Raw genomic sequence first — 14,901 nt, forward strand, 5'->3', positions numbered from 1 at the left:
ATGCCGAGAGCGAGATCGCTTTCGCCAGCTCTGACGCCGGTCCCTTCATCCCACCCCCCATCGACACCGGCTGTGCCTTGCCCCAACGTCCCCCCCATCGACACCAGCTGCGCCTTACCCCAACGTCCCATTGACGTTGCACACACCAGTGATCTCGACATTGAAACAAGTCACTCCTCAATATTGATCACCTCTCCTGGCATTCAACATCGAGGACACTACTCCGGATACTGAGGTGGGTCTCCACCCTTCTGAGACATACATGCTGCTGTCTCTCCTGGATTCAACGGCAAGCACTCCGTCCCAGGCGACATTCAAGGGATTCCTTCCATTGGAGGAGGATTCCCAAACTATCCCTGCACCTTCATCTCATCCGGTGCCGCCACTCTCAGTGGCCCAATTGCAGAGTCCGCTACCCTGGCACACCTGCGGTTTCACCCATGCGCCACCTGCCCACATATCCGGCTCTGGACCAGCAATAACTTCTTGTTTTCATGCTTTTTCCTCGGGAACAGCCCAGCCTTGGGAACCATTAACATCTCTTCCCTCTGCCATGTCACTAACTACGTTATCTAAAGCTGCTGCTACGGTCTGTCCCACTATCCAGCAGTCAGCTACTCAAACTGACAACGGCCGTTTTGGCCTCACCTATGACAACGGCGCAAACTCAAACTCCGGTGCCCACATTGCCCACTGGCTCACCTTTGGAACACTACAGCTCCTCGGATTTTGAGTCTGATCCCGAAGGAGAAGAGGCCATTGTGGAACCTCCCACTAGTGTAGCTCCAACAGTGTATGTGTCCCCCAATGAAGAAATGAAGGCCTACCATAGGCACGTTTGGGCCATGGCAGACGCCTTGGGACTTGACCTGTGATCCGAATTGGCAACCATAGATGACCTTGTCTACAACTTCATGATTAAGAGACAATCTACAGCACCGGTTGCCCTCCCAATGCTCCCAGTGATAACACGTGCTGCAAAATGCGTTTGGGAGGTCCTGCACACCTCCACCCTGACATCTAAACAGCTGGAAAGCCTCTACCATATAATGGAGAAGGATAATACTTACCTCTTGAAGCACCCAGCTCCCAATTCCTTGGTAATTGACTGTGCTTTCGCTTCCAAGGCTGGTAAACGACACTTTGTTCCGCCTGAAAAAGAAGGAAGAATATTAGACCCACTAGGCCAGAAAATCTACTCCACTGCATGTTTATCAAAGTAGCTAATTATGCAACGTGTACTGCTAAATATACCCATGGTCTCTGCGAGAATTTGCAAACTGATCTGGACACTTTATCTCCAGAAGAATTCAGAGACAAATTTTGCAAAACTCTAGAGCGTTCAGGTAATCTCACAAGGCAACAACTCAGCATTGCGAAACATCTAGCTGAGAGTGAGTCCACAGCCATAACGGCTGCTGTTACCCTCCATAGACACGCATGGCTGAGATCTACCACGTTACAACTGGATATGAGATAAAAGATAGAAGGTCTCCCCTTGGATGTCACTGGTCTGTTCAGTGAAATGACTGACGCCACAATGGAACAGCTCAAAAAATCTAAGTTTATGGCAAAGTTGGTTCACATCCCAATCGTCCACATCTACTTACTCTACCAAATACTGCTCGTCCTATAGCAAACAACGGCCCTCGTTCCGTCAACAAGAGCGCAGGGATTACCGGAAATCCTACCAGCCATATCAGCGGTGTTCTTACCAAAATAAGTTCAAGCCTTCTCAACACCAACTTCCCAAAGGGTTGGACACTCAGAAGCACCTTTGAAGTGCAAGTCCACCCACTGTCACCTCTCCGCTTCCCATTCTCGCCATCGGGGGATATCACATTTCAGTTGACGGATCTCAACACCGATTCACCTCTAGCACAGCCTTCTATCAAGCTGGCACGTCATGCCCCCCGCATGGCACCACCGCTGGGTCTTGAAGATTGCATCTTCGGGTTACGCCATCGAATCTATCCCACAGGTTACGCCATTCAAATCTATCCCACGGTTCACGGGGATGCGGTTCACTTTTCCATCTGCCACTCTACAGGAGGAGGTCAAGGAACTGTTGGAGAAAGGGGCAATTGCCCTGGTGCGGTGGGCGGACAGGCGGGATGGCTTCTAGTCCCACTATTTTCAGATACTGAAGCGGGATGGGGGCATCCACCCCATCATGGACCTCCGTCAGTTCAGCAAATTTATCCGTGTCAAAAAATTCAGAATGATGGCGTTGCAGCAAATACTATCACTCCTTCAAGGGGAGAAGTGGCTGGCAATGCTGGATCTCAAGGACGCCTATTTTCATGAGAGAGGAAGAGCTGGTCTTGTGGTAGCAAGCATGACTTGTCCCCATAGCTAAGCAGGGTCTGCCCTGGTTGCATCTGAATGGGAGACTTGATGTGTGAGCACTGCAAGATATTCCCCTCAGGGGATGAAGCCGCTCTGGGAAGAGCAGAAGGACTTTCAAGTTCCCTCCCTGGCTTCTCCAAGTTAGGGCTGAGAGAGATTCCTGTCTGCAACCTTGGAGAAGCCGCTGCCAGTCTGTGAAGACAATACTGAGCTAGATAGACCAATGGTCGGACTCGGAATATGGCAGTTTCCTATGTTCCTATGTCAACATCCGACCTCAACATTGAAAATTCTTATGTTTCACAGTTGGCTGCCAAGTGTGCCAGTACAATGTATTGCCCTTCGGACTGTCCACCGCCCCAAGGGTCTTTACGAAATGTATGGCTGCAGTGATCGCCCACCTCAGAACGCAGGGGGGTCACCATCTAACCCTACCTAGACGATTGGCTCCTGACATCAAAGGACATAAGTGGGTTACGTTCTCAGATCCGCTATGTATTATCAGTCCTACATGATCTGGGCATACAAGTCAATTGGAAAAAATCTCATCTAGAACCAATGCAAGTGGTGAACTACATAGGTGCAATACTGGACACTGTAAGCCAAAGAGCATTCTTGCCGAAAGAAATATACAACTCGATAAGAGACCTAGTGACTCTGTTCCAACAGAACCCTGTGTAACTGGCTCAATCAATTCAACGCTTACTGGGTCTTATGGCCTCCTACAATACAGTGATCCTCTATGCCCGCCTGAAGATGAGGAAGCTACAGCTGTGGTTTCTCTTTGTCCTCCACCCGATGAGACACAGTCAGAGGAAGCACCTTGAGATCCCAGCCCTGGTTCTCCGATCCCTCTCTTGGTGGACAGAATGCAGAAACCTCTTAAAGGGAGTACTGTTCCAGACCCCTTCACCGACAGTCTGGTTAACAACGGGTGCCTCCCTATTGGGAAGGGGGGCACATTATGTGGGTCAACAGACCCAGGGGAAGTGGTCCCTGAACCAGAGACAACTCCATATAAACTTCTTAGAATTGCTAGCAGTCTTTCTTCCTCTGCAATCCTTCCTACCGACTTTACAGGACACCTATGTCCAAGTTCAGTTAGACAACACAACAGTACAAGCATAGATCAACCATCAGGGCGGTACTGTCTCTCGGAGCTTGTGTGCACTTGCTGTCCAGATGTGGCACTGGTGCATCCGACACAGGATATACCCTGTTGCAGCTCACATCAAGGGTCTAGACAACATCCTAGCGGACAGTCTCAGTCAAGTATTTCTCCAGGACATTAATCACAAATGGGAACTCAACCCCAAATACATCATCCCTCTCTTTCGCCGGTGGCTGCAACCGTCCATGGACCTGTTTGTAACCTCGAAGAACAAGAAGTGTGCCCGCTTCTGCTCCAGAGCAGGTCATGACCCCGAATTGCTGGGAGATGCCTTTCAACTGGACTGGACAGAGAAAACTCCATATATATCTTCTCCTCAACCAATAATTGCAAGAGTGGTGCAAAGGATGATCGTCCTCCATGGCGGTCATCGAAAGAACTGAGGAACATGGCACCCAGCCCACTCTTAAATGACACGCTCTGTGTGGGGGCAGGGCTTGGACACCTTGACAAGCTGAGGCATGGCTACCGCGGGGTTCCCTGCGCAGGCAGAGAACCCACTCTTATGGATGTCAACGGATCTCTACCAGATCAGCAGTTACAGGTGAGCAACCTGTTTTTCCGAGTCGCCACCAGACATACCAGTGGTAACATGAGACAGACCTCTCCAGATGACATCATCACAAACTGCTGTTGAGGTGTCTCTGTGTGTCCCTACAATTGTACCCGATTTGGTTCATATTGGTCCAGGCATTGCGAAGTTGATGGGTCACTCACACTCACTCTGCTGGGTGATTTCATAAGCCTACTGGAAGTAGGCTAAAAGTAGGCTAAAAAACATAGTTTTGTTGTTTGGGTTAGTTTGAAAATAAATAGCCTTATCTAAACCATATTGTTGGTTGATTTGATGTTCTAAAGAACTAACAACCCAAATGGAGATCTGAATCCAAAGGATCATGAACAGTAGGAGAAAATATATTATTGCTGTTCTGTGAATTCCTACGCAAACAGCAGTGGAGGACTTCTTGCAGTCTATTAGGGGATGCATTGCAGCATAAAAAACATGGTGAATAAGAAAAACAGTATCATACTTACTTTAAATGTTTATTTAACAGAACAAAAACGTTTTCAGAGTGGTTTAACATAGCAAAAGGAATGAAAATATGGTTTGCAATCTAAATGCATAGATTTCAATACATGTGTTAGTCTTTAAGGTGCACCAAGACTCATTTTGGCAGCAACAGACTAACACAAAAATGGTGAATATGATTAGAGAGGCTTTAACATTGAAACTCTAATGGATCCTAAAGAAGAAAGTGTGAGAAAGCTTGCGCAAATGGAATAACTTAATCTGGATTTGAGGTCACTTCTTTGCTAGTTCAGAATTGACCCTTCTGTGAGCAGAAGTGGCTTTCTGCTATCAGAATGGCACCGTTGGATCCAAGTCAGAATGTCAATTGTTAGCTGTTCTTTCTTTGAAAGTAAAATAATGTTTTGTCAATAATGTTAGAGCAATAATATGATGTTGAAGTTAATGTAACATTTTGCCAGTTGCTTCTAAAATGCTTGAAGTCCTGTTAATTATCCATGCATCTTCTGCTTTTTCCATTAGAACAAAGTATATCAGTTCTGCAGTAGAACTTGTTCTGATGACTATAAGAAGCTACATTGCATAGTAACGTACTGTGAATACTGTCAAGAGGAGAAGACCCTGCATGAAACGGTGAAATTTTCTGGTATCAAGAGACCATTCTGTAGTGAAGGTTTGTTGTGTCCCATTAACTTACACAGCAGTATCTCATACGCTTTCTGGTATCAAACCATGGTTTGTGATCCTAGTTTGTAGGGGTTGCTTAAACCACACTTTCCCATTTTAGATTTCACAGGAAGCTGTGGTTTAACAAACCAGGAAGCTTTGACTCCAGTTAGACAAATAATGGGGAGGAGGGCGTTTGCAGGCACACAGCTTGTTTGCAATCTAACAAACTATGGTTGCTTTGATCATTTGAACCATACCTATAAATCTAGTAAATATAATAGCTATTATAAGCTAAGATACTGCATTACGTTTTGCAAAAATGTGTTCCCTTTTGTTCTCTGTGTGTGTCATACATGGTGACCCCTGTAACGAATTAAGAGCAAATTGGTAGTCTGACACAGTAACATGCACTTATGTTTTCAGACATGCATTCCTACACCTATGTCTTGTGTAGTCACTGTTGCAATACATGAACAAAGCAGAAATCTTTTGCTTTGTAATGTGCAGCAAGGGAAAAACAGATTTAGCCAAAAAAAAAACCCCTTCATGTTCAGAGTGAAGTTTAGAAACATCTCAGAGTAAAAGGGAAAATGTTGTTCTCTTAAAACTGGTTTTATACTTCAGATTTACTCATGCTCCAGAGGAAGTGGTGGTCTTCTGAAGGTAGTAAGCCCTTCTGCTCACGACAACCATCATTTTGGAAAATCAGACCAAGAGCAAGGGCTGGCAGCCCAAGAATGATCCAATTGTGCATCTTTTAGGAACATAGGCAGCTGCCAAATACAGAGGCAGACCATTGGTCCATCTAGCTCAGTATTGTCTACACAGACTGGCAGTGGCATCCCCAAGGTTGCAGGCAGGATCTTTCTGAGCCTTATGTTGGAAATGCCAAGGAGGGAACTTGGAACCTTCTGCATTTGCATGAACCTTCTGCATTTGCATGAATTTCCAAGCATGCAGGTGTGTTTCCCAGAGCAGCCCCATCCCCCAAGGAGAATATCTTGCAGTGTTCACACATGTAGTCTCCCATTCAAATGCAACCAGTGTGGACCCTGCTTAGGAAAGAGGATGTCCCCTCCAACAGTGCAAAGGTGTGGGATTCTTTTGTTAGGAGCAACAGCTGAAGTAGCAAAATCAAGCACTTTGGAAGAAGCTGGATGTCTTTAAAAGTAGGACCACTTTAAGGTTTTGAAAACATTTAGATAGATTTTCAGCCCATTGTAAAAACTGTCATTGGAAATATATTCAAGTGGAATATAAACCGGTGCTAAAAATCAAGAAGGTCACAGAGCAGCTTTTAAAATGGTGCCTGGGGGATTGCCGGCGGGAACAGGGTGGTATCTGCTTCAGCTGGCAAAGTCCCTAAGGTGTGAGGGCGAACTTGTTTCGGATAAACCAGAAGGGGACAGAGTGGAGCCAGGAGGAAACACAGGACAGCTTGCCAAATAGGTTCAAATGATGGTAAGGGGGATAGCACACACCAACACCAGGTGAGGTGTCTGTATACCAATGCAGAAACCTCCAAGCTAAGATGGGTGAGCTGGAGTACTTGTTTACTAATGAAAACATAGATATAGTGGGTGTAACAGAAACCTGGTGGAATGGTGAGAACCAGTAGGACACGATTATTCCTGGATGTAACTCTATAGACGGGACGGAGGGTAGGGTTGGGGAAGGAGTGGTGCTGTATATCAAAGAAGGGATAGATTCCAATAAGCTAGAAGACCTAGGTGGACCGGAGTCCTCCACAGAATCATTATGGGTAACATTATGAGGACTCAAAGGAAATGTGTTACTAGGGACATGCTGTTGTCCTCCAGATCAAAGTGCCGAGAGTGACCTGGAGTTGGAGAAACAAATCAGAGAGGTGTCAAAGAGCAACAGTGCAGTAATAATGGGTCCTTCAACTACCCACACATAGACTAGGTAAATTCATTCAGGTCATGACAGAGTGTCCAAATTTCTAGATGTACTAAATGACGGTGCCTTAGAACAGCTAGTTGTGGAACCAGCCAGAGAGATGGTAACTCTGGATTTAATCCTGTGTGGTGCCCAGGGCCGGGTGCGAGATGTCAGAGTTGCAGAACCATTGGGTAGCAGTGACCGTAGCGTGATCCAATTCAGCATATATGCAGGTGGAGAATTGTCAAGGAAGTCTAACGCAGATGCGTTGGACTTCAGAAGAGGAAACTTTTCAAAAATGAAGGGACTGGTAAGAAGGAAGTTGAAAGGGAAAGTCAGGAGGGTCAAATCACTCCAGAAAGCATGGAACGTATTTAAAAGCACAACTGGAATGTATACCAAGAAGGAGGAAAGGTACCACCAAGTTCAGGAGGATGCCAGCATGGCTAACAAGTAGAGTCAGGGAAGCTATAAAAGGGAAGAAGACGTCCTTCAGAAAATGGAAGTCCTCCCCAAATGAAGAGAACAGGAAGGAACATAAACTCTGGCAAAAGAAATGCAAGAAAACAATAAGGGATTAAAAAAAGAGAGAGTTTGAGGAGCATATAGCTAGAAGTGTCAAGGGGAATAACAAAAACTTCTTTAAATACATCAGAAGTAGAAAACCTGCCAGGAAGGCAGTTGGACCCTTCGATGATGAGGATGTGAAGGGGATTATTAAAGAGGATAAGGAGATCGCAGAGAATCTGAATGAGTTCTTTGCATCTGTCTTCATAGCGATGGATACTGACCTCTCCAGAATTGAGTTTTTCATGTTTAGTGGCTGAGGAACTGGGTGAATTTCAAGTGACAAGGGAAGATGTTTTAAACTGTCTTGAAAAGCTAAAAATTAACAAATCTCCAGGGCTAGATGGCATCCCCCAAGAGTTCTGAAGGAACTCAAATGTGAAATTGCCGATATCCTAGCAAAAATATATAACTTATCCCTACAATCAGGCTTTGTACCAGAGGACTGGAAAGTAGCCATTGTGACTCCAATTTTCAAGAAGGGATCCAGGGGGGATCTGGGAAATTACAAGCCGGTCAGCTTAACTTCAGTGGTGGGTAAATTGATGTTAAGCATACTTAAGGAGAAAATTGTTAAGCATATAGAAAAACAGGCCTTGCTGAAGGAGAACCAGCATGGCTTCTGCAAGGGAAAGTCTTGTCTCACTAACCTTTTGGAGTTCTTTGAGAGTGTCAACAGGCATGTGGATAAAGGTGATCTGGTTGGACTTCCAAAAAGCTTTTGATAAAGTTCCCCAACAATGGCTCTTCAGTAAACTTAGCAGTCATGGGATAAGGGGACAGGTTCATGTGTGGATTGGTAACTGGTTGAAGGACAGGAAACAGAGAATAGGAATAAATGGAGAGTTTTCACAATGGAGGGGGGTAGGAAATGGGGTCCCCCAGGGATTGGTACTGGGACCAATGCTCTTTAACTTGTTCATAAACGATCTAGAAGTTGGGGTGACCAACAAAGTGGCCAAATTTGCAGATGATTCTAAACTATTTAGGGTATTGAAACTGACAATGGATTGTGAGGAACTCCAAAAAGATCTCTCCAAACTGGGGGACTGGGTGACAAAATGGCAAATGCAATTCAATGTAAGCAAGTGTAAAGTGAGGCACAATGGGGCAAAAAACACAAACTTCACATATACGCTGATGGAATCTGAGCTGTCAGTGACTGATCAGGAGAGAGATCTTGGGGTTGTGGTGGGCAGCTCATTGAAAGTGTTGTCTCAGGCCATGGCAGCTGTGAAAAAAGCTAATTCCATGCTTGGAATCATTAGGAGGGGGATTTAAAATAAAAATGCTAATATTATAATGCCCTTATACAAATCTATGGTGTAGCCACATCTGGAGTACTGCGTACAGCTTTGGTCACCATATCTTGAGAAAGATATTGTAGAACTAGAAAAGGTACAGAAGAGGGCAACCAAAATGATCAGGGGCCCGGAGCACCTTCCTTATGAGGCTAGGCTACAGCATCTGGGGCTCTTTATCTTGGAAAAGAGGTGACTAAGGGGAGATATGATCGAAGTGTATAAAATTATGCATGGAGTGGAGAAGGTAGACAGAGAGGAATTTTCTTCCCTCTCACAACACTAAAACCAGAGGTCACCCCCTGAAACTGAAGGCTGGGAAATGTTGGAGTGACAAGAGGAAGTACTTTTTCACACAGTGCATAATTAATCTATGGAATTCCTTGCCATGGGATGTGGTGATGGCCACCAGCTTGGATGGCTTTAAAAGGGCCAGACAGATTCATGGAGGACAGGTCTATCAATGGCTACTAGTCTGGTGGCTGTGGGCCATCTCCAGCCTCAGTGGCACGGTGCCTCTCAATACCAGTTGCAGGGGAGCAACAGCAGGAGAGAGGGCATGCCCTCACCTCTTGCTTGTGGGCTTCTCAGAGGCATCTGGTGGGCCACTGTGTGAAACAGGATGCTGGACTAGATGGGCCTTGTGCCTGATCCAGCAGGGCTGTTCGTATGTTCTTATGTTATGAGTGACTATGCTAACAAAGAATATAAAACAGTTAAAAACCAAATCCTTTCCAGAAAGATATAGATTATAAGTACTATTAGATTGTCATATACAATCTAATATAGTTGTTGTACACCGCCCAGAGCCTCTGGATGGGATGGTTTATAAATGTAATAAATAAGTAATAAAATAAATAAATATACCAAGTACTAGGAAAATATTTTGTTAAATCTATATAAAAATGAAATGTGATACATGACACAATTCTGGCTGATGGAATTATTCACTACATTTCCACTAGATGGGGCAATGCACAGTCAAAAAGCTGATATACTTGAACTCAAATGGAAGCATCATTTCTTCTAGTATATGAAATGATGAAACAGCATTATTTTAACAATCTTTCAGCTTTTTTGCATGAGCTTATCTTAAACCCAACTTCACTTGAGTTGAGTTCAAAACAGAAGCAATGACTGAAAGAGACCTCCATTTACTTTTCACTAGGTGTAAGTCTCTGTGAAAACAATAGCAGAGTTGTTATCTTTGATTGCATGAGTTGATTATTTATATTGAAGCAGTGTTGAAGGTTCATCAGTCAGGGATGTGTGACTAAATGTCATGTCTTAAAGTGGTATCATGCTGCAAAAGTATCTTGTGGAGATAGGCAACAAGTAAAAAGCCTTATTGAGCAACAACCTTTCTGTATCGTATAGGTTTCAAGGATTCTTTGGCTTTTTTTTTAGGTTGCAAGCTGCTGTATAAACAAGATTTTGCAAGACGGTTAGGACTGAGATGTGTTACTTGCAATTATTGCTCTCAGCTCTGTAAAAAGGGAGCAACTAAGGAACTTGATGGTGTAATAAGAGACTTCTGTAGTGAAGAGTGTTGTAGAAAATTTCAAGACTGGTACTATAAGGTAATGCAATATTAAACAAGTATTCCAAAGTGAGACTGTTGCACAATATAAAAGTACTAAGTTGAGTTCAAAACACTTTGCTTACATTGGGGCTAGATCTCAACTTCTGACAGAGCAGCACTCCATCATTGGAAGTATGTTCTGTAAATGGAAGGAGAGTTGTGCTCGCACAAGATGTCCTGTGGGTAGGCCCTCCCACTCAGCTTATGAGTGGGAGGGGCTCCTGCATGAGTACACTTCTCCTTCCATGAATGGATTCAGTGATGGGGTACTGCTTCACTGAAGGGTAAGATTCAACCCGTCATCTTTGTGATCTTTACAGTTATACTGTAAGTCAGGGGTAGGCAACCTTGGCTCTCCAGCTGTTGTTGAATTACAATTCCCACTAGCCAAGATTTATTGTGGCTGGGTTGATGTGAGTTGTAGTTCAACAAGTTAGAGAGCTAAGGTTGCCTACCTCTGCTGCAAGGTATGCCAGTCCACCCTCAAATTGAAATCATGAACTTGGGGTTCTAGAGCTTTGCTTTTAACTACTACAACTCTCAGGTTATTTCAGTATAAATTAGATTGTCTGCAAGGATTATGGTAACATTGCTTCACATCTACAAACTTGGATCAAGAAGGTGGGGTGCTTTTACTCACTTATTATTGGGTTAATCCAGCAGAGTTTTTGTCTTTGGCAAAAGACTCCCTCCCCCTTCCTGTTGTCTTTCTCTTTCTGTGATAAAATTAATAATGTTTAAGCAGAGTAGACGGAAGTTATGTCATGTAGCTTATCTAATAGCAAAAACCTCTAGTTTAACTTCATGGTATGAGAGTGTTCATTCAAAGCCTTTTTAAAAGGAATTCCTTGTTTTCCCTTTTTGGCTGCCTAGTCTAAATGCCTTTTAAAATGCTATTTATAATGTGGACATATTCATTTTTCCCTGTTGCTGAAAGAGGTCATCTTGTGGGTTATACTTCCTCTGCTGCTCCAGAAGCAGGACAGTGCAAATTAGAGAAAAGATTAAATAGGCCTGAGGAGCATATCCCCTCCCCATTCTGATAGTCCTGTGTTCTGCTCCAGAGACAGACTTCTATTTTCTCTTCTAAAATCCTTATTTCATATTCTTTCTAAAATTCTTACTTCTATCCTTTCCATTGCTTATTTACAACAACAACAACAACCCTTTTCTCTTCTGAACTCTCTCTTGCTCCTCCTTTCTCTCTTCTTCCTGGAGTCAGCAGCAACCATGCAAGGAGGGCTCCCGATCCAGAATGTTTTCGTGCTGAAGGGCAAGCAAAGCAGTGCGATTTTTCTCCCCATGGAGACCCCCCCCCAGCAGTGCGCCAAGCACCATGAGGCCCTTGTCGTCGCCTGTGACACCAGCCGCAGAGCACTTGGAGGATGAGTGGGAAGGTCCGTCCAGCCTCCCACGTGCTTGTGAGGCGTGATGTGCTCAAGGAGGTAGGAAGACATCCCGTATCTTCCCCAACCTGGCAGGCAACCGCATCAGTGGTACAGGCTCTGCCACAACCGCTGTGAGAGTCAGTGGCCCAGTCCTGGCACCGCCATTGTTCCTATCGTCCTCTAGACCCCTCTGGCCAGCCAGGGATTTGTCAGCCCCACCTGCAGGCCTCGATTGGGGCCACAAATTCCACGAGGAGTCCTTGCTCTCCAACAGGGAATGCAGGCCTCTATGGCCAAAAGGAAGGGAGATGTGCAGGCCCAGCTGCCTCTAGTAGGCCATGCACAGCACATGAAGGAAAGCGTGAAAACGGGAGCTTTGGATGATGCAGGGGTGGGACCTAGAACCCCATCATTGGAGGGTGAGTCTCAGCCTGATGAGCAGGGGCCGAGTAGACCAGCCCCATTGAACCTGCCAGTGCCAATTAACCTTACTAGAGACCTCCACTCCCACCCCTTCAGATGCTTTAAACTCAGTGCTATGGCAGACCTGGTTTCAGGATATCTTAAACAAGTCTCTGAAACATTCCAGGGCAGCAAAGGTGTAAAAAGCTAAGGAGGGATACATCATCCTCATCCTCAGAAAGCCCAACCCCCAAGAAATCTAAGAAGAAAACCAAACGTAAAAACATAAAAGCAAATCTTCAAAAAACAAGCATTCCTCCCCCCATTCCTCTGGGATTTCAGGATACGAGTCACCTGATCCACACATACCCCTTGGGCAAGTGCCATAAGCCCCGGATATGCTGCCACGAGACCCTGATAATGTTGGGACAGTCCCTCTTCCAGAGCAACCCCATCTCAGGGGACCAAGATCTCGAAGATAACACCAGAGAGGAAGGAGAATGGTCAGATGACCAACATACTGAATCCTTTCCCACTTCTCGGAGATTGTTTATACCAGATGACTTTGTCCCTCTACTGAGTAAGGCAATTCACATGCTGGGTCTTCAGCTAGGCTCCCCTCAAGATGACCGCCAATCTCAAGGGAGCACTTTTATTTCCTAAACATAAAACCAGTGACAAAAATTTTCCTTTCCCAGAATTTTTCAGTGCAACAGTAAAACAGAAATGGGCATCATCTGCCATGTCCAGGTTCCTGGTATAGTGGCTAATAGATTTTACAGTTTTTTAGAAGAAAGGCTAGACCTCCTACAAGTGCCTCCCACTGATGGATGTAGAAGCCCTTCTCTTGGGCACAGTGTTCCCAAAAGATGGTGACACCCTCCTCAGGAATTCATCAGAGAAAAATAGTCTTCCCTTAGGAGGGCCCATGAAGCCTTATCCCTGGTTATCTACTCCTTTACTGTAGCCTCCATAATTTCAAGGGCTTATCTCTTGTGAGCTGATGACCTAATTCAAAACCTGGCAGAAGACCCGTTACGCCTCAAACAAACTGTTAAAAATCCAGAAGGCCCAGGCCTTCAAGGTCATGATGGACTTGGTTTGCTTTGCAGCCAGGTCTACTGCTTTATCTATAGTGGCCAGGCATTCCCACTGGTTAAAACATTGGCAGGTAGATGCCACCTTACGTAGGGTTGGAGCTGTTCAGTGAGGGGGCTTTAAATGACCTACTCATCGAAACCAAAAATAAAAGGAAGGCCCTCCCTTCAGGCAGACTAAATGCAGGCAGACTATCTGGCCTTTTCAGTCCTTTTGTCCCTTCCAGACCCCCTTCAAACCAAGGGTCAATGCCAGAACACAGCATCCTTTTGGGAACAAGTTTAGACTGACAAACTACTCAGTGATGCCACCCTTCATGGGACAGAGCCAGATAGCCATCTTGACTCATAGCCACTCCTGGTGGGGTATGTGTGTGCTGAACACAATTATTTCATGCCTAGGAACTCTCCACCAGCGAGAGATGTGTCCTGCTGGCTGTTCAGCATGAATACAGAATAGAGTACACCACCCTGCCCACAAACAGATTCCTACCAACCCCACACTCATGCTCACATATCAAACATGCAGGCCTCCTTTGGGCCATCCATCATCTGTAAGCTATTGGAGGAACAGAACCAGTTCCTCTTCAACAACAGAGGAGTGTACTCTATTCTCTTCACCATGCCCAAGAAGGATGGCTCCCTCTGAATGGTCTTGGATCTCAAGTTCATCCACAAATTTGTCAGACACAAAAAAATTCAAAATGGAGACCCTCAGGTCTATTGCACAATCCCTACACTATCTGGTCCACCTAGCCTCCGTAGACCTGACAGATGCCTATCTGCACATTCCAGTTCATCTGGACAGTTGCCCCTTTCTCCGCGTCAAATATGCGGGCAGGCACTACCAATACAAAGCTTTGCCTTTCAGCCTATCTTCAGTACCCAGCGTTCTCACAAAGATAATGGCACCTCTAATAGCATACCACAGACTCCAAGGCATTTGGATCTTTGCCTAACTAGATGATCTACACCTCAGAGCACCAGGTCTTCCTTCAGCCCAGTCAGACCTGGCCCTTGCCCTGCAAGTGTTGTCCCACAATGGTATTCTAGTCATTCAGGCAGTCAACTCTCTCCCTCTCAGACACTACACCACCTGGGGATAGTGATAGACACCTCCTTGGACAGGCTTATCCTATCCCAGGAATGAATCCCAAAGATCCTTGCCACAATTCATTTGATTGTCACAGGCAACAGGGTACCACTCCTAACTCTGGCCCGCCTCCTAGGATTAATAGTAGCAATCTTGGAGTCAGTAGACTGGGCCAGGTTCCACCTACGTCCACTTCAGTAGTTCCTGCTCGATAGCACAAGAAAATAAATAAATAAATCTCAAATCAGAGTTTTAGTAAAACACCACCACCACCACCAATCGTAGCAGTCAATCCCTGATGTGGTGGAGATTATCCACCCAGCATTGTCATAACAACCAATGCCAGCCTC

The 14,901-nt window shown here is 45.2% G+C and overlaps 1 protein-coding gene across 11 annotated transcripts in view; it reads left to right on the forward strand.

The window, feature by feature from the left end:
• Nucleotides 1–14,901, forward strand: part of ZMYM2 (zinc finger MYM-type containing 2) — a 150,788-nt gene that overhangs the window by 107,355 nt on the left and 28,532 nt on the right. For all 11 annotated transcript variants that reach the window (XM_053307147.1, XM_053307146.1, XM_053307154.1 and 8 more), the window contains 2 exons: nucleotides 5,073–5,223; nucleotides 10,397–10,569. In XM_053307147.1, the coding sequence (XP_053163122.1) occupies nucleotides 5,073–5,223; nucleotides 10,397–10,569 (324 nt within the window). The remainder of the gene's footprint in view (nucleotides 1–5,072; nucleotides 5,224–10,396; nucleotides 10,570–14,901) is intronic.

Source organism: Hemicordylus capensis, chromosome 3, assembly GCF_027244095.1.
Source record: "Hemicordylus capensis ecotype Gifberg chromosome 3, rHemCap1.1.pri, whole genome shotgun sequence".
Classification (NCBI taxonomy): domain Eukaryota; kingdom Metazoa; phylum Chordata; class Lepidosauria; order Squamata; family Cordylidae; genus Hemicordylus; species Hemicordylus capensis.